The sequence below is a fragment of the Oncorhynchus keta genome, chromosome 3 (genome assembly GCF_023373465.1).
Source record: "Oncorhynchus keta strain PuntledgeMale-10-30-2019 chromosome 3, Oket_V2, whole genome shotgun sequence".
NCBI classification, from domain to species: Eukaryota; Metazoa; Chordata; class Actinopteri; order Salmoniformes; family Salmonidae; genus Oncorhynchus; species Oncorhynchus keta.
Window position 1 is genome coordinate 33,236,412 of NC_068423.1, and position 23,780 is coordinate 33,260,191.

The following is a 23,780-nucleotide window of genomic DNA, read 5'->3' on the forward strand; positions in this document are numbered from 1 at the left end:
AGAAGAGCTTTAACTATGTTTAAACTCTGTTACTCTAATACACACCATAGTGATCAGACATCTCCCTTCTAGCTCCCCTCTGGTTATAAAGACAGAAAAGACAGAGAGAGAGAGAGAGAGAGAGAGAGAGAGAGAGAGAGGAGAGAGGGGAGAGAGTCATATGGTCACTGGAGAGGAGAGAGAGAGGGAGATGATGAGAGAGTCACTGGAGAGAGGGAGAGATGGAGTGTACTATATATAGGGGACATGATGAGTCAGAGTGGTAGAGTACTAGATAGGGGGACATGATGTCATATGGTCAGAGAGAGAGTAGAGTACTAGGGGGAGGGATAGGAGACATGATGAGAGAGACTGGACAGTGGAGAGAGAGAGAGAGAGAGAGAGAGGAGGGGAGATGAGATGGTCACTGCAGAGAGAGTGAGAGAGAGACATGATGTCATATGGTCACTGGACAGAGAGAGAGAGAGAGGGAGAAGCCAATGCAGCTAATCAGCGGTACTATAGGGGATTGATCAGCGGTACTCAGTGGGTGATCAGCGGTACTCGGATTGATCAGCTGATCAGCGGTACTCAGGGGTGATCAGCGGTCTTGGTCTTCCTGTGATCAGCGGTACTCGGGGTGATCAGCGGTACTCAGATTGATCAGCTGATCAGCGGTACTCAGGGTGATCAGCGGTACTCGGGGTGATCAGCGGTACTCGGGGTGATCAGCGGTACTCGGGGTGATCAGCGGTACTCAGGGTGATCAGCGGTACTCGGGGTGATCAGCGGTACTCGGGGTGATCAGCGGTACTCGGGGTGATCAGCGGTACTCGGGGTGATCAGCGGTACTCGGGGTGATCAGCGGTACTCGGGGTGATCAGCGGTACTCGGGGTGATCAGCGGTACTCGGGGTGATCAGCGGTACTCGGGGTGATCAGCGGTACTCGGGGTGATCAGCGGTACTCGGGGTGATCAGCGGTACTCGGGGTGATCAGCGGTACTCGGGGTGATCAGCGGTACCCGGATTGATCAGCTGATCAGCGGTACTCAGGGTGATCAGCGGTACTCGGGGTGATCAGCGGTACTCGGGGTGATCAGCGGTACTCGGGGTGATCAGCGGTACTCGGATTGATCAGCTGATCAGCGGTACTCAGGGTGATCAGCGGTACTCGGGGTGATCAGCGGTACTCGGATTGATCAGCTGATCAGCGGTACTCAGGGTGATCAGCGGTACTCGGGGTGATCAGCGGTACTCGGGGTGATCAGCGGTACTCGGGGTGATCAGCGGTACCCGGATTGATCAGCTGATCAGCGGTACTCAGGGTGATCAGCGGTACTCAGGGTGATCAGCGGTACTCGGGGTGATCAGCGGTACTCGGATTGATCAGCTGATCAGCGGTACTCAGGGTGATCAGCGGTACTCGGGGTGATCAGCGGTACTCGGGGTGATCAGCGGTACTCGGGGTGATCAGCGGTACTCGGGGTGATCAGCGGTACTCGGGGTGATCAGCGGTACTCGGGGTGATCAGCGGTACTCGGGGTGAACCCTCAGCCCTTGATCTATGTTTTACATCCGAGTCACATCCGAGTCACATCCGAGTCACATCCGAGTCACATCCGAGTGTACCTTAAATGTCCCTTGCCCAAGCGAGGGAGAGTGAAGATCGGAGAGGCAACATTCTTGGTGGAAATCTGGAAATTGAGCTTAAAAACAACCAACCTAAAGCTACTAATATACCTAGTAAGCTAACGTATCTAGCTAGCACTCCTGTCAGGTAGCTTGATACAGTATTAATGTACCTAGTAAGCTAACGTATCTAGCTAGCACTCCTGTCAGGTAGCTAGATACAGTATTAATGTACCTACTAAGCTAACGTATCTAGCTAGCACTCCTGTCAGGTAGCTAGATACAGTATTAATGTACCTAGTAAGCTAACGTATCTAGCTAGCACTCCTGTCAGGTAGCTAGATACAGTATTAATGTACCTAGTAAGCAAACGTATCTAGCTAGCACTCCTGTCAGGTAACTAGATACAGTATTAATGTACCTAGTAAGCTAACGTATCTAGCTAGCGCTCCTGTCAGGTAGCTGGCTACAGTATTAATGTACCTTGTAAGTTAACGTATCTAGCTAGCTCTCCTGTCAGGTAGCTAGCTACAGTATTAATGTACCTAGTAAGCTAACGTATCTAGCTAGCGCTCCTGTCAGGTAGCTGGCTACAGTATTAATGTACCTTGTAAGTTAACGTATCTAGCTAGCTCTCCTGTCAGGTAGCTAGCTACAGTATTAATGTACCTAGTAAGCTAACGTATCTAGCTAGCGCTCCTGTCAGGTAGCTGGCTACAGTATTAATGTACCTTGTAAGTTAACGTATCTAGCTAGCTCTCCTGTCAGGTAGCTAGCTACAGTATTAATGTACCTAGTAAGCTAACGTATCTAGCTAGCGCTCCTGTCAGGTAGCTAGATACAGTATTAATGTACCTAGTAAGCTAACGTATCTAGCTAGCACTCCTGTCAGGTAGCTAGATACAGTATTAATGTACCTACTAAGCTAACGTATCTAGCTAGCACTCCTGTCAGGTAGCTAGCTACAGTATTAATGTACCTAGTAAGCTAACGTATCTAGCTAGCACTCCTGTCAGGTAGCTAGATACAGTATTAATGTACCTAGTAAGCAAACGTATCTAGCTAGCACTCATGTCAGGTAACTAGATACAGTATTAATGTACCTAGTAAGCTAACGTATCTAGCTAGCACTCCTGTCAGGTAGCTAGATACAGTATTAATGTACCTAGTAAGCTAACGTATCTAGCTAGCACTCCTGTCAGGTAGCTAGCTACAGTATTAATGTACCTAGTAAGCTAACGTATTTAGCTAGCACTCCTGTCAGGTAGCTAGCTACAGTTACCCATAGCTGGCTAGCTAGTTTTATGGCTTGGTAATTTATTCCAATTGCAAAAAATATGTTTATGAATCGAGCAACACTCCGAGACTAAGCCAATTTGCCAATGCTAAAATCTATGTATATATATTTTTAGCAAGCTAGCTTCATACTCTTTTCTGACATATCCGAAAATGCAGCCTTTTCAATTAAATTTGACGCGTAGCTTCCACCAGACATGTGATCACATTGAATTGTGGGTCACATCAACCCCGCAAGTGACCAACGTTGTTCACTCACTCCCTCGAGCTAAATTGAGGCCCGAGGAGGCAACGTTTGTGAATTGGACCTCCACTTAAGATGGCAGACAAACTGCATCCGGTTTCGACGGGGATTCCCCCGAGGGGAAAGTGGCTTCCGCGAGGGCTGGGGGGGGGTGAAAATAACAGCCTAGGAGTGAGCAGCTTCCTGCTTAGAAAACACAAACGACAATGATCATTCTGTCTGTTGGAATGGAGTAGCATTTTATATCATAACGAGCTGAATAGATGAGACCATGAGGTCTGTATTTATATTTATTACGGATCTGGGGTTTATTATGGATCCCCATTAGTTCCTGCAGCAGCTACTCTTCCTGGGGTTTATTATGGATCCCCATTAGTTCCTGCCAAGGCAGCAGCTACTCTTCCTGGGGTTTATTATGGATCTCCATTAGTTCCTGCAGCAGCGACTCTTCCTGGTGTTTATTATGGATCCCCATTAGTTCAAGGCAAGGCAGCAGCTGCTCTTCCTGGGGTTTATTATGGATCCCCATTAGTTCCTGCCAAGGCAGCAGCTGCTCTTCCTGGGGTTTATTATGGATCTCCATTAGTTCCTGCAGCAGCGACTCTTCCTGGGGTTTATTATGGATCCCCATTAGTTCCTGCCAAGGCAGCAGCTGCTCTTCCTGGGGTTTATTATGGATCCCCATTAGTTCCTGCCAAGGCAGCAGCTACTCTTCCTGGGGTTTATTATGGATCCCCATTAGTTCCTGCCAAGGCAGCAGCTACTCTTCCTGGGGTTTATTATGGATCTCCATTAGTTCTTGCCAAGGCAGCAGCTACTCTTCCTGGTGTTTATTATGGATCCCCATTAGTTCCTGCCAAGGCAGCAGCTACTCTTCCTGGGGTTTATTATGGATCCCCAATAGTTCTTGCCAAGGCAGCAGCTACTCTTCCTGGGGTTTATTATGGATCCCCATTAGTTCCTGACAAGGCAGCAGCTACTCTTCCTGGGGTTTATTATGGATCCCCATTAGTTCCTGCCAAGGCAGCAGCTACTCTTCCTGGGGTTTATTATGGATCCCCATTAGTTCCTGCCAAGGCAGCAGCTACTCTTCCTGGTGTTTATTATGGATCCCCATTAGTTCCTGCCAAGGCAGCAGCTACTCTTCCTGGGGTTTATTATGGATCTCTATTAGTTCCTGCCAAGGCAGCAGCTACTCTTCCTGGTGTTTATTATGGATCCCCATTAGTTCCTGCCAATGCAGCAGCTACTCTTCCTGGGCTTTATTATGGATCCCCAATAGTTCTTGCCAAGGCAGCAGCTACTCTTCCTGGGGTTTATTATGGATCCCCATTAGTTCCTGCCAAGGCAGCAGCTACTCTTCCTGGGGTTTATTATGGATCCCCATTAGTTCCTGCCAAGGCAGCAGCTACTCTTCCTGGGGTTTATTATGGATCCCCATTAGTTCCTGCCAAGGCAGCAGCTACTCTTCCTGGGGTTTATTATGGATCCCCATTAGTTCCTGCCAAGGCAGCAGCTACTCTTCCTGGGGTTTATTATGGATCCACATTAGTTCCTGCCAAGGCAGCAGCTACTCTTCTTGGGTGTTTATTATGGATCCCCATTAGTTCCTGCCAAGGCAGCAGCTACTCTTCCTGGGGTTTATTATGGATCCACATTAGTTCCTGCCAAGGCAGCAGCTACTCTTCCTGGGGTTTATTATGGATCCACATTAGTTCCTGCCAAGGCAGCAGCTACTCTTCCTGGGGTTTATTATGGATCCACATTAGTTCCTGCCAAGGCAGCAGCTACTCTTCCTGGGTGTTTATTATGGATCCACATTAGTTCCTGCCAAGGCAGCAGCTACTCTTCATGGGGTTTATTATGGATCCCCATTAGTTCCTGCCAAGGCAGCAGCTACTCTTCCTGGGGTTTATTATGGATCCCCATTAGTTCCTGCCAAGGCAGCAGCTACTCTTCCTGGGGTTTATTATGGATCCCCATTAGTTCCTGCCAAGGCAGCAGCTACTCTTCCTGGGGTTTATTATGGATCCCCATTAGTTCCTGCCAAGGCAGCAGCTACTCTTCCTGGGGTTTATTATGGATCCCCATTAGTTCCTGCCAAGGCAGCAGCTACTCTTCCTGGGGTTTATTATGGATCTCCATTAGTTCCTGCAGCAGCGACTCTTCCTGGGGGTTATTATGGATCCCCATTAGTTCCTGCCAAGGCAGCAGCTACTCTTCCTGGGGTTTATTATGGATCTCCATTAGTTCCTGCCAAGGTAGCAGCTACTCTTCCTGGTGTTTATTATGGATCCCCATTAGTTCCTGCCAAGGCAGCAGCTACTCTTCCTGGGGTTTATTATGGATCTCCATTAGTTCCTGCCAAGGCAGCAGCTACTCTTCCTGGGCTTTATTATGGATCCCCATTAGTTCCTGCCAAGACAGCAGCTACTATTCCTGGGGTTTATTATGGATCTCCATTAGTTCCTGCCAAGGCAGCAGCTACTCTTCCTGGGGTTTATTATAGATCTCCATTAGTTCTTGCCAAGGCAGCAGCTACTCTTCCTGGGGTTTATTATGGATCCCCATTAGTTCCTGCCAAGACAGCAGCTACTCTTCCTGTTGGTTTATTATGGATCTCCATTAGTTCTTGCCAAGGCAGCAGCTACTCTTCCTGGGGTTTATTATGGATCCCCATTAGTTCCTGCCAAGGCAGCAGCTACTCTTCCTGGTGTTTATTATGGATTCCCATTAGTTCCTGCCAAGACAGCAGCTACTCTTCCTGGGGTTTATTATGGATCTCCATTAGTTCTTGCCAAGGCAGCAGCTACTCTTCCTGGGGTTATTATGGATCCCCATTAGTTTAAATTTACATTTAAGTCATTTAGCAGATCCTGCCAAGGCAGCAGCTACTCTTCCTGGGGTTTATTATGGATCCCATTAGTTCCTGCCAAGGCAGCAGCTACTCCTCCTGGGGTTTATTATGGATCCCCATTAGTTCCTGCCAAGGCAGCAGCTACTCTTCCTGGGGTTTATTATGGATCCCCATTAGTTCCTGCCAAGGCAGCAGCTACTCTTCCTAGGGGTTTATTATGGATCCCCATTAGTTCCTGCCAAGGCAGCAGCTACTCTTCCTGGGGGTTTATTATGGATCCCCATTAGTTCCTGCCAAGGCAGCAGCTACTCTTCCTGGGGTTTATTATGGATCCACATTAGTTCCTGCCAAGGCAGCAGCTACTCTTCCTGGGGGTTTATTATGGATCCCCATTAGTTCCTGCCAAGGCAGCAGCTACTCTTCCTGGGGTTTATTATGGATCCCCATTAGTTCCTGCCAAGGCAGCAGCTACTCTTCCTGGGGTTTATTATGGATCCCCATTAGTTCCTGCCAAGGCAGCAGCTACTCTTCCTGGGGGTTTATTATGGATCCCCATTAGTTCCTGCCAAGGCAGCAGCTACTCTTCCTGGAGTTTATTATGGATCCCCATTAGTTCCTGCCAAGGCAGCAGCTACTCTTCCTGGGGGTTTATTATGGATCCCCATTAGTTCCTGCCAAGGCAGCAGCTACTCTTCCTGGGGTTTATTATGGATCCCCATTAGTTCCTGCCAAGGCAGCAGCTACTCTTCCTGGGGTCCAGTAACATATAAAAAAACAATAAATTCCGGGGTGGCAGGTAGTCTAGTGGTTAGAGTGTAGGGACGGCAGGTAGCCTAGTGGTTAGAGTGTAGGGACGGCAGGTAGCCTAGTGGTTAGAGTGTAGGGACGGCAGGTAGCCTAGTGGTTAGAGTGTAGGGACGGCAGGTAGCCTAGTGGTTAGAGTGTAGGGACGGCAGGTAGCCTAGTGGTTAGAGGGGAGGGACGGCAGGTAGCCTAGTGGTTAGAGTGTAGGGACGGCAGGTAGCCTAGTGGTTAGAGTGTAGGGACGGCAGGTAGCCTAGTGGTTAGAGGGGAGGGGCGGCAGGTAGCCTAGTGGTTAGAGTGTAGGGACGGCAGGTAGCCTAGTGGTTAGAGTGTAGGGACGGCAGGTAGCCTAGTGGTTAGAGTGTAGGGACGGCAGGTAGCCTAGTGGTTAGAGTGTAGGGACGGCAGGTAGCCTAGTGGTTAGAGTGTAGGGACGGCAGGTAGCCTAGTAGTTAGAGGGGAGGGGCGGCAGGTAGCCTAGTGGTTAGAGTGTAGGGGCGGTAGGTAGCCTAGTGGTTAGAGCGTTGGGGCGGTAGGTAGCCTAGTGGTTAGAGTGTAGGGGCGGTAGGTAGCCTAGTGGTTAGAGTGTAGGGACGGCAGGTAGCCTAGTGGTTAGAGTGTAGGGACGGCAGGTAGCCTAGTGGTTAGAGTGTAGGGACGGCAGGTAGCCTAGTGGTTAGAGTATAGGGACGGCAGGTAGCCTAATGGTTAGAGTGTAGGGGCGGTAGGTAGCCTAGTGGTTAGAGTGTAGGGGCGGCAGGTAGCCTAGTGGTTAGAGTGTAGGGGCGGCAGGTAGCCTAGTGGTTAGAGGGGAGGGGCGGCAGGTAGCCTAGTGGTTAGAGTGTAGGGACGGCAGGTAGCCTAGTGGTTAGAGTGTAGGGACGGCAGGTAGCCTAGTGGTTAGAGTGTAGGGACGGCAGGTAGCCTAGTAGTTAGGGGAGGGGCGGCAGGTAGCCTAGTGGTTAGAGTGTAGGGGCGGTAGGTAGCCTAGTGGTTAGAGCGTTGGGGCGGTAGGTAGCCTAGTGGTTAGAGTGTAGGGGCGGTAGGTAGCCTAGTGGTTAGAGTGTAGGGGCGGCAGGTACCTAGTGGTTAGAGTGTAGGGCGGCAGGTAGCCTAGTGGTTAGAAGGGGAGGGCGGCAGGTAGCCTAGTGGTTAGAGTGTAGGGACGGCAGGTAGCCTAGTGGTTAGAGTGTAGGGACGGCAGGTAGCCTAGTGGTTAGAGTGTAGGGGCGGCAGGTAGCCTAGTGGTTAGAGTGTAGGGACGGCAGGTAGCCTAGTGGTTAGAGTGTAGGGGCGGCAGGTAGCCTAGTGGTTAGAGTGTAGGGGTGGCAGGTAGCCTAGTGGTTAGAGTGTAGGGACGGCAGGTAGCCTAGTGGTTAGAGTGTAGGGGCGGCAGGTAGCCTAGTGGTTAGAGTGTAGGGGCGGCAGGTAGCCTAGTGGTTAGAGTGTAGGGGCGGCAGGTAGCCTAGTGGTTAGAGGGGAGGGCGGCAGGTAGCCTAGTGGTTAGGGAGGGGCGGGAGGTAGCCTAGTGGTTAGAGGGGAGGGGTGGCAGGTAGCCTAGTGGTTAGAGGGGAGGGGTGGCAGGTAGCCTAGTGGTTAGAGTGTTGGGTGGCAGGTAGCCTAGTGGTTAGAGTGTAGGGTGGCAGGTAGCCTAGTTGTTAGAGGGGAGGGTGGCAGGTAGCCTAGTGGTTAGAGTGTTGGGTGGCAGGTAGCCTAGTGGTTAGAGGGAGGGACGGCAGGTAGCCTCGTGGTTAGAGGGGAGGGGTGGCAGGTTGCCTAGTGGTTAGAGGGGAGGGGTGGCAGGGTAGCCTGGTGGTTAGAGGGGAGGGGTGGCAGGTAGCCTAGTGGTTAGAGGGGAGGGACGGCAGGTAGCCTAGTGGTTAGAGGGAGGGGTGGCAGGTAGCCTAGTGGTTAGAGTGTTGGGTGGCAGGTAGCCTAGTGGTTAGAGTGTTGGGTGGCAGGTAGCCTAGTGGTTAGAGGGGAGGGGTGGCAGGTAGCCTAGTGGTTAGAGGGGAGGGGTGGCAGGTAGCCTAGTGGTTAGAGTGTTGGGTGGCAGGTAGCCTAGTGGTTAGAGTGTAGGGACGGCAGGTAGCCTAGTGGTTAGAGTGTAGGGGCGGCAGGTAGCCTAGTGGTTAGAGTGTAGGGACGGCAGGTAGCCTAGTGGTTAGGGGCGGCAGGTGCCTAGTGGGAGTGCGGGGCGGCAGGTAGCCTAGTGGTTAGAGTGTAGGGGTGGCAGGTAGCCTAGTGGTTAGAGTGTAGGGACGGCAGGTAGCCTAGTGGTTAGAGTGTAGGGGCGGCAGGTAGCCTAGTGGTTAGAGTGTAGGGGCGGCAGGTAGCCTAGTGGTTAGAGTGTAGGGGCGGCAGGTAGCCTAGTGGTTAGAGGGGAGGGGCGGCAGGTAGCCTAGTGGTTAGAGGGGAGGGGCGGCAGGTAGCCTAGTGGTTAGAGGGGAGGGGTGGCAGGTAGCCTAGTGGTTAGAGGGGAGGGGTGGCAGGTAGCCTAGTGGTTAGAGTGTTGGGTGGCAGGTAGCCTAGTGGTTAGAGTGTAGGGTGGCAGGTAGCCTAGTTGTTAGAGGGGAGGGTGGCAGGTAGCCTAGTGGTTAGAGTGTTGGGTGGCAGGTAGCCTAGTGGTTAGAGTGTAGGGGCGGCAGGTAGCCTAGTGGTTAGAGGGGAGGGACGGCAGGTAGCCTAGTGGTTAGAGGGGAGGGGTGGCAGGTAGCCTAGTGGTTAGAGGGGAGGGGTGGCAGGTAGCCTCGTGGTTAGAGTGGAGGGGTGGCAGGTAGCCTAGTGGTTAGAGGGGAGGGGTGGCAGGTAGCCTAGTGGTTAGAGTGTAGGGGCGGCAGGTAGCCTAGTGGTTAGAGGGGAGGGGTGGCAGGTAGCCTAGTGGTTAGAGGGGAGGGGTGGCAGGTAGCCTAGTGGTTAGAGTGTAGGGGCGGCAGGTAGCCTAGTGGTTAGAGTGTAGGGGCGGCAGGTAGCCTAGTGGTTAGAGTGTAGGGGCGGCAGGTAGCCTAGTGGTTAGAGCGTTGGACTAGTAACCGAAAGGTTGCAAGTTCAACAAGGTACAAATCTGTCGTTCTGCCCCTGAACAGGCAGTTAACCCACTGTTCCTAGGCCGTCATTGAAAATAAGAATTTGTTCTTAACTGACTTACCTTGTCAGATAAAGGTTTAAAAAAAATGTGTGCTGTGTGCCCTCAGGCCTCTACTACACCACAACCACATATCTACAGTACTAAATCCATGTGTACGTTATCGTGTTATGTTTTGACCGTGACAGTTTATAATCCAGGGTTACTCCAAGCAGTTTAGTCTCCTCAAATTGTCTCCTCCTTGTCTTGCAAAGAAACATGTTACATTTGAAAAAAAATTGACTTTGCAAGCAGTAGACATTTAGAAATAAGACATCGACACCCTTTCCTACGGGCAGAAAATCATTGAACCTGATTCATTTGATTCAATGCAATGCAATCTCTCGTGGACTGCAACCAGAGAAATAAAATGCATGTATGAACCTGTATGAGCCAGTCAACTTCCCGTCTGGTTATTCTGCTCATAGACACCCTGTTAAAATAGGCTATGTAAGTCATACAGAATAATATTGCAACAATTATTAGGCTAATTGGTGAGAGGGGCTTGCACAAATGCCTGTCAACGCACATGAAAGCACACTGATAAATTATTAGAAGGAATTTGGCTGCTATGGTAATGATATGAACATGGAATGAATACAGGCCCCACAAATAAACATTCACCAAATTGATGGAAAGGATAACATCAGTGTCTTTGGAGTGAAGATCTTCACATTCACTTCAACTTATTCTGAAGCAAAGGCAATATTAGTCCTCTCTTGGACTCCGTCCGCTCTAGGGCTCCGTCCGCTCTTGGACTCCGCCCGCTCTAGGACTCCGCCCGCTCTTGGACTCCTCTCTTGACTCCTCTCTTGGACTCCGCTCTTGGACTCCGCTCTTGACTCCTCTCTAGAGACTCCTCTCTAGACTCCGCTCTTAGACTCCTCTCTTGACTCCGCTCTTGGACTCCTCTCTTGGACTCCTCTCTTGGACTCCGCTCTTAGACTCCTCTCTTGGACTCCGCTCTTAGACTCCTCTCTTGACTCCTCTCTTAGACTCCTCTCTTAGACTCCGCTCTTAGACTCCTCTCTTAGACTCCTCTCTTAGACTCCGCTCTTAGACTCCGCTCTTAGACTCCTCTCTTAGACTCCGCTCTTAGACTCCTCTCTTAGACTCTGCCCTTAGACTCCTCTCTTAGACTCCGCTCTTAGACTCCGCCCTTAGACTCCGCCCTTAGACTCCGCCCTTAGACTCCGCCCTTGGACCCCGCCCTTGGACCCCGCTCTAGAGACTCCGCCCGCCCTTGGACTCCGCCCACCCTTGGACTCCGCCCACCCTTGGACTCCTCTCTTGGACTCCTCTCTTGGACTCCTCTCTTGGACTCCTCTCTAGGACTCCGCTCTTGGACTCCTCTCTTGGACTCCTCTCTTGGACTCCTCTCTTGGACTCCGCTCTTGGACTCCTCTCTTGGACCCCTCTCTTGGACTCCTCTCTTGGACTCCGCTCTTGGACTCCGCTCTTGGACTCCGCTCTTGGACTCCGCTCTTGGACTCCGCTCTTGGACTCCTCTCTTGGACTCCGCTCTTGGACTCCGCTCTTGGACTCCGCTCTTGGACTCCTCTCTTGGACTCCTCTCTTGGACTCCTCTCTTGGACTCCTCTCTTGGACTCCTCTCTTGGACTCCGCTCTTGGACTCCGCTCTTGGACTCCGCTCTTGGACTCCGCTCTTGGACTCCTCTCTTGGACTCCTCTCTTGGACCCCGCTCTTGGACTCCTCTCTTGGACCCCTCTCTTGGACTCCGCTCTTAGACTCCGCTCTTAGACTCCGCTCTTGACTCCGCTCTTAGACTCCGCTCTAGAGACTCCGCTCTAGAGACTCCTCTCTAGGACTCCTCTCTAGAGACTCCTCTCTAGACTCCGCTCTAGAGACTCCGCTCTAGGACTCCGCTCTTAGACTCCTCTCTTGACTCCGCTCTAGAGACTCCTCTCTTAGACTCCGCTCTAGGACTCCTCTCTAGAGACTCCGCTCTTGGACTCCGCTCTTGGACTCCGCTCTTGGACTCCTCTCTTGGACTCCTCTCTTGGACCCCTCTCTTGGACTCCTCTCTTGGACTCCTCTCTTGGACTCCTCTCTTGGACTCCGCTCTTGGACTCCTCTCTTGGACTCCTCTCTTGGACTCCTCTCTTGGACTCCGCTCTTGGACTCCTCTCTTGGACTCCTCTCTTGGACTCCTCTCTTGGACTCCGCTCTTAGACTCCGCTCTAGAGACTCCGCTCTAGAGACTCCGCTCTAGAGACTCCGCTCTAGAGACTCCTCTCTAGACTCCCTCTCTAGGACTCCGCTCTAGACTCCTCTCTAGGACTCCGCTCTTAGACTCCGCTCTTGGACTCCTCTCTTAGACTCCGCTCTAGGACTCCTCTCTAGAGACTCCTCTCTTAGACTCCGCTCTTGGACTCCGCTCTTAGACTCCGCTCTTAGACTCCTCTCTTGGACTCCGCTCTTGACTCCTCTCTTAGACTCCGCTCTTGACTCCGCTCTTGACTCCGCTCTTGACTCCTCTCTTGGACTCCTCTCTAGACTCCGCTCTTGGACTCTGCCCTTAGACTCCTCTCTTAGACTCCGCTCTTGGACTCCTCTCTTGACTCCGCTCTTGGACTCCTCTCTTGGACTCCGCTCTTGGACTCCGCTCTTGGACTCCTCTCTTGGACTCCGCTCTTGGACTCCGCTCTTGGACTCCGCTCTTGGACTCCTCTCTTGGACTCCGCTCTTGGACTCCGCTCTTGGACTCCTCTCTTGGACTCCTCTCTTGGACTCCTCTCTAGGATTCCACTTTAGGATTCAACTTTAGGATTCAACTCTAGGATTCCACTCTAGGATTCCACTCTAGGATTCCACTCTAAGACACAGAAGATGATGCCTAGTCCCATAATGTGTAGCCGGGTGAATTCCAAGTCACTATAAGGGTTCAGAACAATATTAACTTTCCTATGAGCACTATGGAGGGAGGTGAGATGAAGAATATTCTCCATCAGAGTCCTTTTCATACCAGGATGGCCTCCCAAATGGAACCCTGTTCCCTACATAGTGCACTAATGTTGACCAGGGCCCTATGCAGATATAGTGCACTAATGTTGACCAGGGCCCAATGCAGAGAGACAGGATCAGGGTATATGGACACCTATTCCATGTGCAGGCCTCTCATTTCATTATCGAAGTGTTATTTTAGCCTAGCACCGGGATGCTAATGGATCAAGGGTTTCTAAAACACCCACTGTAATACTCAGAGGAAAATGACTACATCGGTTGTACTGTGCAGAGACGTGACGGAGGAGTCCGCTCTTCTTCACTCTCTCCTCACCAGCAACAGAGTAGCCCTGTTGCTACTTAAAGTTCAGTCCCCAGTGGAGTCAACAGCCCAGTCCCCAGCCCAGGGTAGAGTCAACAGCCCAGTCCCCAGCCCAGGGTGGAGTCAACAGCCCAGTCCCCAGCCCAGGGTGGAGTCAACAGCCCAGTCCCCAGCCCAGGGTGGAGTCAACAGCCCAGTCCCCAGCCCAGGGTGGAGTCAACAGCCCAGTCCCCAGCCCAGGGTGGAGTCAACAGCCCAGTCCCCAGCCCAGGGTGGAATCAACAGCCCAGTCCCCAGCCCAGGGTGGAGTCAACAGCCCAGTCCCCAGCCCAGGGTGGAGTCAACAGCCCAGTCCCCAGTCCAGGGTGGAGTCAACAGCCCAGTCCCCAGCCCAGGGTGGAGTCAACAGCCCAGTCCCCAGCCCAGGGTGGAGTCAACAGCCCAGTCCCCAGCCCAGGGTGGAGTCAACAGCCCAGTCCCCAGCCCAGGGTGGAGTCAACAGCCCAGTCCCCAGCCCACGGTGGAGTCAACAGCCCAGTCCCCAGCCCAGGGTGGAATCAACAGCCCAGTCCCCAGCCCAGGGTGGAGTCAACAGCCCAGTCCCCAGCCCAGGGTGGAGTCAACAGCCCAGTCCCCAGCCCAGGGTGGAGGCAACAGCCCAGTCCCCAGCCCAGGGTGGAGTCAACAGCCCAGTCCCCAGCCCAGGGTGGAGTCAACAGCCCAGTCCCCAGCCCAGGGTGGAGTCAACAGCCCAGTCCCCAGCCCAGGGTGGAGTCAACAGCCCAGTCCCCAGCCCAGGGTGGAGTCAACAGCCCAGTCCCCAGCCCAGGGTGGAGTCAACAGCCCAGTACCCAGCCCAGGGTGGAGTCAACAGCCCAGTACCCAGCCCAGGGTAGAGTCAACAGTCCAGTCCCCAGCCCAGGGTGGAGTCAACAGCCCAGTCCCCAGCCCAGGGTGGAGTCAACAGCCCAGTCCCCAGCCCAGGGTAGAGTCAACAGCCCAGTCCCCAGCCCAGGGTGGAGTCAACAGCCCAGTCCCCAGTCCAGGGTGGAGTCAACAGCCCAGTCCCCAGCCCAGGGTGGAGTCAACAGCCCAGTCCCCAGCCCAGGGTAGAGTCAACAGCCCAGTCCCCAGCCCCGGGTGGAGTCAACAGCCCAGTCCCCAGCCCAGGGTGGAGTCAACAGCCCAGTCCCCAGCCCAGGGTGGAGTCAACAGCCCAGTCCCCAGCCCAGGGTGGAGTCAACAGCCCAGTCCCCAGCCCAGGGTGGAGTCAACAGCCCAGTCCCCAGCCCAGGGTGGAGTCAACAGCCCAGTCCCCAGCCCAGGGTGGAGTCAACAGCCCAGTCCCCAGCCCAGGGTGGAGTCAACAGTCCAGTCCCCAGTCCAGGGTAGAGTCAACAGCCCAGTCCCCAGCCCAGGGTGGAGTCAACAGCCCAGTACCCAGCCCAGGGTGGAGTCAACAGCCCAGTACCCAGCCCAGGGTGGAGTCAACAGCCCAGTCCCCAGCCCAGGGTGGAGTCAACAGCCCAGTACCCAGCCCAGGGTGGAGTCAACAGCCCAGTCCCCAGCCCAGGGTGGAGTCAACAGCCCAGTCCCCAGCCCAGGGTGGAGTCAACAGCCCAGTCCCCAGCCCAGGGTGGAGTCAACAGCCCAGTACCCAGCCCAGGGTGGAGTCAACAGCCCAGTCCCCAGCCCAGGGTGGAGTCAACAGCCCAGTACCCAGCCCAGGGTGGAGTCAACAGCCCAGTCCCCAGCCCAGGGTGGAGTCAACAGCCCAGTCCCCAGCCCAGGGTGGAGTCAACAGCCCAGTACCCAGCCCAGGGTGGAGTCAACAGCCCAGTCCCCAGCCCAGGGTGGAATCAACAGCCCAGTCCCCAGCCCAGGGTGGAGTCAACAGCCCAGTCCCCAGCCCAGGGTGGAGTCAACAGCCCAGTCCCCAGCCCAGGGTGGAGTCAACAGCCCAGTACCCAGCCCAGGGTGGAGTCAACAGCCCAGTCCCCAGCCCAGGGTGGAGTCAACAGCCCAGTCCCCAGCCCAGGGTGGAGTCAACAGCCCAGTCCCCAGCCCAGGGTGGAGTCAACAGCCCAGTCCCCAGCCCAGGGTGGAGTCAACAGCCCAGTCCCCAGCCCAGGGTGGAGTCAACAGCCCAGTCCCCAGCCCAGGGTGGAGTCAACAGCCCAGTCCCCAGCCCAGGGTGGAGTCAACAGCCCAGTCCCCAGCCCAGGGTGGAGTCAACAGCCCAGTCCCCAGCCCAGGGTGGAGTCAACAGCCCAGTCCCCAGCCCAGGGTGGAGTCAACAGCCCAGTACCCAGCCCAGGGTGGAGTCAACAGCCCAGTCCCCAGCCCAGGGTGGAATCAACAGCCCAGTCCCCAGCCCAGGGTGGAGTCAACAGCCCAGTCCCCAGCCCAGGGTGGAGTCAACAGCCCAGTCCCCAGCCCAGGGTGGAGTCAACAGCCCAGTACCCAGCCCAGGGTGGAGTCACAGCCCAGTCCCCAGCCCAGGGTGGAGTCAACAGCCCAGTCCCCAGTCCAGGGTGGAGTCAACAGCCCAGTCCCCAGCCCAGGGTGGAGTCAACAGCCCAGTCCCCAGCCCAGGGTGGAGTCAACAGCCCAGTCCCCAGTCCAGGGTGGAGTCAACAGCCCAGTCCCCAGCCCAGGGTGGAGTCACAGCCCAGTCCCCAGCCCAGGGTGGAGTCAACAGCCCAGTACCCAGCCCAGGGTGGAGTCAACAGCCCAGTCCCCAGCCCAGGGTGGAGTCAACAGCCCAGTCCCCAGTCCAGGGTGGAGTCAACAGCCCAGTCCCCAGCCCAGGGTGGAGTCAACAGCCCAGTCCCCAGCCCAGGGTGGAGTCAACAGCCCAGTCCCCAGTCCAGGGTGGAGTCAACAGCCCAGTCCCCAGCCCAGGGTGGAGTCAACAGCCCAGTCCCCAGCCCAGGGTGGAGTCAACAGCCCAGTCCCCAGCCCAGGGTGGAGTCAACAGCCCAGTCCCCAGCCCAGGGTGGAGTCAACAGCCCAGTACCCAGCCCAGGGTGGAGTCAACAGCCCAGTCCCCAGCCCAGGGTGGAGTCAACAGCCCAGTCCCCAGCCCAGGGTGGAGTCAACAGCCCAGTCCCCAGCCCAGGGTGGAGTCAACAGCCCAGTCCCCAGCCCAGGGTGGAGTCAACAGCCCAGTACCCAGCCCAGGGTGGAGTCAACAGCCCAGTCCCCAGCCCAGGGTGGAGTCAACAGTCCAGTCCCCAGCCCAGGGTGGAGTCAACAGCCCAGTCCCCAGCCCAGGGTGGAGTCAACAGCCCAGTACCCAGCCCAGGGTGGAGTCAACAGCCCAGTACCCAGCCCAGGGTGGAGTCAACAGCCCAGTACCCAGCCCAGGGTGGAGTCAACAGCCCAGTCCCCAGCCCAGGGTGGAGTCAACAGCCCAGTCCCCAGCCCAGGGTGGAGTCAACAGCCCAGTCCCCAGCCCAGGGTGGAGTCAACAGTTTACAGAGGGAGATACTCACACTGGATTGGACCTGCGTCCCCGGTTCCCCTTCTTGCCGATGACAGGAGTGCCGAAGTGCTCAGGGTTGGTGAGAGGGAGGCGATCTAGTGTCTGGAACAGAGACCAACAGCAAACAGCAGGTTAGAGCTGGAGGACAGGTTAGAGAGAGCTGGGGGACAGGTTAGAGAGAGCTGGGGGACAGGTTAGAGAGAGCTGGGGGACAGGTTAGAGAGAGCTGGGGGACAGGTTAGAGAGAGCTGGGGGACAGGTTAGAGAGAGCTGGGGGACAGGTTAGAGAGAGCTGGGGGACAGGTTAGAGAGAGCTGGGGACAGGTTAGAGCTGGGAGACAGGTTAGAGAGCTGGGGGACAGGTTAGAGAGAGCTGGGGGACAGGTTAGAGAGAGCTGGGGGACAGGTTAGAGCTGGGGGACAGGTTAGAGCTGGGGGACAGGTTAGAGAGAGCTGGGGGACAGGTTAGAGAGAGCTGGGGGACAGGTTAGAGAGAGCTGGGGGACAGGTTAGAGCTGGGAGACAGGTTAGAGAGAGCTGGGAGACAGGTTAGAGAGAGCTGGGAGACAGGTTAGAGAAAGCTGGGGGACAGGTTAGAGAGAGCTGGGGACAGGTTAGAGAGAGCTGGGGACAGAGCTGGGGGGCAGGTTAGAGCTGGGAGACAGGTTAGAGAGAGCTGGGGGACAGGTTAGAGAGAGCTGGGGGACAGGTTAGAGCTGGGGGACAGGTTAGAGCTGGAGGACAGGTTAGAGCTGGGGGACAGGTTAGAGAGAGCTGGGGGACAGGTTAGAGAGCTGGGGACAGGTTAGAGCTGGAGGACAGGAGAGCTGGGAGGACAGGTTAGAGAGAGCTGGGGGACAGATTAGAGAGCTGGGGGACAGGTTAGAGCTGGAGGACAGGTTCGAGCTAGAGGACAGGTTAGAGAGAGCTGGGGGACAGGTTAGAGAGAGCTGGGGGACAGGTTAGAGAGAGCTGGGGGACAGGTTAGAGAGAGCTGGAGGACAGGTTAGAGCTGGAGGACAGGTTAGAGCTGGAGGACAGGTTAGAGAGAGCTGGGGGACAGGTTAGAGAGAGGTTAGAGAGAGCTGGGGGACAGGTTAGAGAGAGCTGGGGGACAGGTTAGAGCTGGAGGACAGGTTCGAGGGAGGACAGGTTAGAGGACAGAGAGCTGGAGGACAGGTTAGAGCTGGAGGACAGGTTCGAGAGCTGGAGGACAGGTTAGAGCTGGAGGACAGGTTAGAGAGAGGTTAGAGAGCTGGGGGACAGGTTAGAGAGAGCTGGGGGACAGGTTAGAGAGCTGGGGGACAGGTTCGAGCTGGAGGACAGGTTCGAGCTGGGAGGACAGGTTCGAGCTGGAGGACAGGTTAGAGAGCTGGAGGACAGGTTCGAGGCTAGAGGACAGGTTCGAGCTGGAGGACAGGTTAGAGAGAGCTGGGGGACAGATTAGAGAGAGCTGGAGGACAGGTTCGAGCTGGAGGACAGGTTAGAGCTAGAGGCAGGGGAGACAGGTTAGAGAGCTGGGGGACAGGTTAGAGAGCTGGGGACAGGTTAGAGCTGGGGACAGGTTAGAGCTAGAGGACAGGTTAGAGCTGGAGGACAGGTTAGAGCTGGAGGACAGGTTAGAGCTAGAGTACAGGTTAGAGCTAGAGGACAGGTTTGAGGGGACAGGTTAGAGCTAGAGGACAGGTTGCTGGAGGACAGGTTTGAGCTGGAGGACAGGTTAGAGCTAGAGGACAGGTTCAAGCTGGAGGACAGGTTAGAGCTGGAGGACAGGTTAGAGCTAGAGGACAGGTTCGAGGAGGACAGGTTAGAGCTGGAGGACAGGTTCGAGCTGGAGGACAGGTTAGAGAGAGCTGGGGGACAGGTTAGAGCTGGGGGACAGGTTAGAGCTGGAGGACAGGTTAGAGCTGGAGGACAGGTTCGAGCTAGGGGACAGGTTAGAGCTAGAGGACAGGTTAGAGCTAGAGGACAGGTTCGAGCTGGAGGACAGGTTCGAGCTGGAGGACAGGTTAGAGAGAGCTGGGGGACAGATTAGAGAGAGCTGGGGGACAGGTTAGAGCTGGAGGACAGGTTCGAGCTAGAGGACAGGTTCGAGCTAGAGGACAGGTTCGAGCTGGAGGACAGGTTAGAGCTGGAGGACAGGTTCGTGCTGGAGGACAGGTTAGAGCTAGAGGACAGGTTAGAGAGAGGTTAGAGAGAGCTGGGGGACAGGTTAGAGAGAGCTGGGGGACAGGTTAGAGAGAGCTGGGGGACAGGTTCGAGCTGGAGGACAGGTTCGAGCTGGAGGACAGGTTCGAGCTGGAGGACAGGTTAGCTGGAGGACAGGTTCGAGCTAGAGGACAGGTTCGAGCTGGAGGACAGGTTAGAGAGAGCTGGGGGACAGATTAGAGAGAGCTGGAGGACAGGTTCGAGCTGGAGGACAGGTTAGAGCTAGAGGACAGGTTAGAGAGAGGTTAGAGAGAGCTGGGGGACAGGTTAGAGAGAGCTGGGGGACAGGTTAGAGCTGGAGGACAGGTTAGAGCTAGAGGACAGGTTAGAGCTGGAGGACAGGTTAGAGCTGGAGGACAGGTTAGAGCTAGAGGACAGGTTAGAGCTAGAGGACAGGTTCGAGCTAGAGGACAGGTTAGAGCTAGAGGACAGGTTCGAGCTGGAGGACAGGTTCGAGCTGGAGGACAGGTTAGAGCTAGAGGACAGGTTCGAGCTGGAGGACAGGTTAGAGCTGGAGGACAGGTTAGAGCTAGAGGACAGGTTCGAGCTAGAGGACAGGTTAGAGCTAGAGGACAGGTTCGAGCTGGAGGACAGGTTAGAGCTGGAGGACAGGTTCGAGCTGGAGGACAGGTTAGAGAGAGCTGGGGGACAGGTTAGAGCTGGGGGACAGGTTAGAGCTGGAGGACAGGTTAGAGCTGGAGGACAGGTTCGAGCTAGAGGACAGGTTAGAGCTAGAGGACAGGTTCGAGCTGGAGGACAGGTTCGAGCTGGAGGACAGGTTAGAGAGAGCTGGGAGACAGGTTAGAGAGAGCTGGGGGACAGGTTAGAGAGAGCTGGGGGACAGGTTAGAGCTGGGGGACAGGTTAGAGCTGGAGGACAGGTTAGAGCTGGAGGACAGGTTCGAGCTAGAGGACAGGTTAGAGCTAGAGGACAGGTTAGAGAGAGCTGGGGGACAGGTTACCACAACTAAACCAGAGGGGGAATGGTGAATCATGACTGTTAAAACACTAACAGGAAACAATATGTACAGTTGTCGTCATAAGTTTACATACGCCTTAGCCAAATACATTTTAACTCAGTTTTTCACAATTCCTGACACTTAATCTTAATTAAAATTCCCTTTCTTAGGTCAGTTAGGATCACCACTTTATTTTAAGAATGTGAAATGTCAGAATAATAGTAGAGAGAATGATTCATTTCAGCTTTTATTTCTTTCATCACATTCCCAGTGGGTCAGAAGTTTACATACACTCAATTAGGTAGCATTGCCCTTAAATTGTTTAACTTGGGTCAAACGTTTCGGGTAGCCTTCCACAAGCTTCCCACAATAAATTGGGGGAATTTAGGCCCATTCCTCCTGACAGAGCTGGTGTAACTGAGTCAGGTTTGTAGGCCTCCTTGCTCACACACGCTTTTTCAGTTCTGCCCACACATTTTCTATAGGATTGAGGTCAGGGCTTTGTGATGGCCACTCCAATACCTTGACTTTGTTGTCCTTAAGCCATTTTGCCACAACTTTGGAAGTATGCTTGGGGTCATTGTCCATTTGGAAGACCCATTTGTGACCAAGCTTTAACTTCCTGACTGATGTCTTGAGATATTGCTTCAATATATCCACATACTTTTCCTCCCTCATGATGCCATCTATTTTGTGAAGTGCACCAGTCCCTCCTGCAGCAAAGCACCCCCACAACATGATGCTGCCACCCCCGTGCTTCACGGTTGGGATGGTGTTTTGGAGCAGTGGCTTCTTCCTTGCTGAGTAGCCTTTCAGGTTATGTCGATAGAGGACTCGTTTTACTGTGGATATAGATACTTGTCTACCTGTTTCCTCCAGCATCTTCACAAGGTCCTTTGTTGTTCAGGGATTGATTTGCACTTTTCGCACCAAAGTACGTTAATCTCTAGGAGACAACGCGTCTCCTTCCTGAGCGGTATGATGGCTGTGTGTTCCCATGGTGTTTATACTTGTGTACTATTGTTTGGACAGATGAACGTGGTACCTTCAGGCGTTTGGAAATTGCTCCCAAGGATGAACCAGACTTGTGGAGGTCTACAATTTTATTCTGAGGTCTTGGCTGATTTCTTTTGATTTTATCATGATGTCAAGCAAAGAGGCAGTGAGTTTGAAGGTCGGCCTTGAAATACATCCACAGGTACACCTCCAATTGACTCAAATGTTGTCAATTAGCCTATCAGAAGCTTCTAAAGCCATGACATCATTTTCTGAAATTGGCCAAGCTGTTTAAAGGCACAGTCAACTTAGTGTATGTAAACTTCTGACCCACTGGAATTGTGATACAGTGAATTATAAATGAAATAATCTGTCTGTAAACAATTGTTGGAAAAATTACTTGTGTCATTCACAAAGTAGATGTCCTAACTGACTTTCCAAAACTATAGTTTGTTAACAAGAGATTTGTGGAGTGGTTGTAAAACTAGTTTTAATGACTCCAAACCTAAGTGTATGTAAACAACTGTATTAAATGAGGAAAGAACCAAAAAGAAGTGATTTTCTACAGCACCATGTAGATGAGGGTACTGACATTCAGCAGAGTGGCTGAAAACAGTCTCTGCTGCATGTAAAAAACAAAACAACTGAAGCTTCACTTTGATTATTAATGAATAAACAGCCTTGGTACAAAATCAGCAAGTGAAGAGGGAGATCACGTGTCTGTTGGCTAAAAGATTGAAAAAGAGCAGGAAGTGACTGAGGGAAGAGCTGTTTCCCAGATAAAATGTCAGCGTATGTTCCAGATGGCCCCCTATTCCCTACTTGGTGCACTACTCTTGACTAGAGCTCTATGGGGAATAGGGGGTCGTTTGGAACTCAGACGAGGACTGTAGTAAAACTGAGGTAAAGTTCAACAGAGACTTGCCTCGCTCTCTGCATAGTGACGTGCCCCCTTCAGGCAGAGAGAGGAACGCCTCAGTGTCTTCTCGTCACCATCATCAAACACTGGAGAGAGGGAGAGAGAGAGAGAAAAGAGCAGTTAGGCAGAATAAAGACCATGGCATATACTCTACACGCGCAAGAATGCGGATTCCCAAACGGCACCCTATTCCCGTTATAGTGCACTACTTGTGATGCGGTCCCATATTGGGAATAGGACACTTTTGGATACAGTCTCAAAAGGAGAACTATCGCCTGGCGATGATAGCTGAGCTGCAAGTGCAGCTTCAGACGCAATCGTTAGGCAAAGGTACTTTAAGTGTAGGAAAGGATGAAACTGCGTCTGTGCCACCAGTAAGTACAGATAGTAACGTTAGTATAAATCCCCTGGCACGGTCCCCACAGCCGGACAACTTTCTCACGGTTTCTGGAAGGAAATGCTGTAGGAAAGCTCAACCGGTGTCGCTCATTCAGCCGACAGAAACTTTCAACCGGTTTTCCCCATTAAGCAGCGGGTCGGAGTCAGAGGCCGAGTCTTCTCTGGTCTCTACTCCTCCCGTTACGGGGTCTGAGACGCCGAAGCTTCCCACCATTAGCTCTGACTAATTGAAAACTCTAGTCACTGTTTCATCAGACCAGAGAATCTTGTATGTTCCTTTTACTGAGGAGTTACCATAGTTACCACGCTACCATAAAGGCCTGATTGGTGGAGTGCTGCAGAGATGGTTGTTAACCTTCGGTGGAAGGTTCTTGCTCCCGGACAAGCTAAACACCTTCGCCCGCTTTGAGGAAACCACAGTACCACTGACGCTCCCAAGGACGGTGGGTTCTGTGAGTAAGACATTTAAGCATGTTAACCCTCGCAAGGCTACCAGACGGCATCCCTAGCCGCGTCCTCAGAGCTCAGACCAGCTGGATGGAGTGTTTACGGACATATTTAATCACTCCCTGTCCCAGTCTGCTGTTACCACTTGCTTCAAGATGGCCACCATTGTTCCTGTTCCCAAGAAAGGAAAGGTAACTGAACTAAATTACTATTGTCCCGTAGTACTCACTTCTATCATCGTATCAGCTCTACCTTACCTGACACCCTAGACCCACTTCAACTTGCTTACTGCCCCTACAGATCCACAGATTATCCAATCGCCATTGCACCGCCATATCCCATCCGGACAAGAGTATTCCGATGTAAAACTGCTGTTCATTGACTACAGCTCAGCCTTCAACACCATAGTACCCTTCATTAAGCTCTGGGACCTGGGTCTGAACTCCGCCCTGTACAACTGGGTCCTCAACACTGGGGCCCCACAAGGGTGCTTACTCAGCCCCCTCCTGTTCTCCCTGTTCTCCCATGACTGCGTGGCCACGCATGCCTCCAACTCAATCATCAAGTTTGCAGACGACACAACAGTTGTAGACCTGATTACCAACAATGACGAGACAGCCTACAGAGAAGGGGTGATGCCCTGGGAGTGTGGTGCCAGGAAAATAACCTCTCACTCAACGTCAACAAAACAAAGGAGATGATAGAGGACTTCAGGAAACAGGGAGCACCACCCTATCCACATCTACGGGACAGTAGTGGAGTTTTAAGTTCCTCAGCGTACACATCACTGACAACCTGAAATGGTCCACCCACACAGACAGCATGGTGAAGAAGAAGCAACAGTGTCTCTTCAACCTCAGGAACCTGATGAAATGTGGCTTGTCGCCTAAGACCCTCACAAAGCTTTACAGATGCACAATTGAGAGCCTCCTGTCAGGCTATATCACCGCCTGGTACGGCAACTGCACCGCCCGCAACCGCAGGACTCAACAGAGGGTGGTGCGGTCTGGCCAATGCATCACCAGGGGCACAGGAAGGCCAAAAAGATCATCAAGGACCCGAGCCACGGCCTGTTCACCCCAATATCATCCAGAAGTCTAGATCAATACATGTGCAGCAAAGCTGGGCCAGAGAGACTGAAAAAC

The 23,780-nt window shown here is 53.4% G+C and overlaps 1 protein-coding gene and 1 long non-coding RNA gene across 10 annotated transcripts in view; one reads left to right on the plus strand and one right to left on the minus strand.

Moving 5' to 3' along the window:
* Positions 1–23,780, minus strand: part of LOC118369450 (AT-rich interactive domain-containing protein 4B-like) — a 262,365-nt gene that overhangs the window by 161,914 nt on the left and 76,671 nt on the right. For all 6 annotated transcript variants that reach the window (XM_052496727.1, XM_052496726.1, XM_052496725.1 and 3 more), the window contains exons 6-7: positions 21,796–21,875; positions 16,719–16,810 (exon numbers count right to left, since the gene is read on the minus strand). In XM_052496727.1, coding sequence (XP_052352687.1) covers positions 16,719–16,810; positions 21,796–21,875 — 172 coding nt within the window. The remainder of the gene's footprint in view (positions 1–16,718; positions 16,811–21,795; positions 21,876–23,780) is intronic.
* LOC127915923 (uncharacterized) lies at positions 16,984–19,174 on the plus strand. 4 transcript variants are annotated; one of them, XR_008092952.1, is made up of 4 exons: positions 16,984–17,011; positions 17,151–17,194; positions 18,515–18,572; positions 19,150–19,174. It is a non-coding gene; the product is annotated as an uncharacterized LOC127915923 (long non-coding RNA). The 4 variants fall into 4 exon arrangements; XR_008092951.1 differs by lacking the exon at positions 19,150–19,174 and adding an exon at positions 18,887–18,911; XR_008092954.1 differs by lacking the exon at positions 16,984–17,011 and adding an exon at positions 17,065–17,092.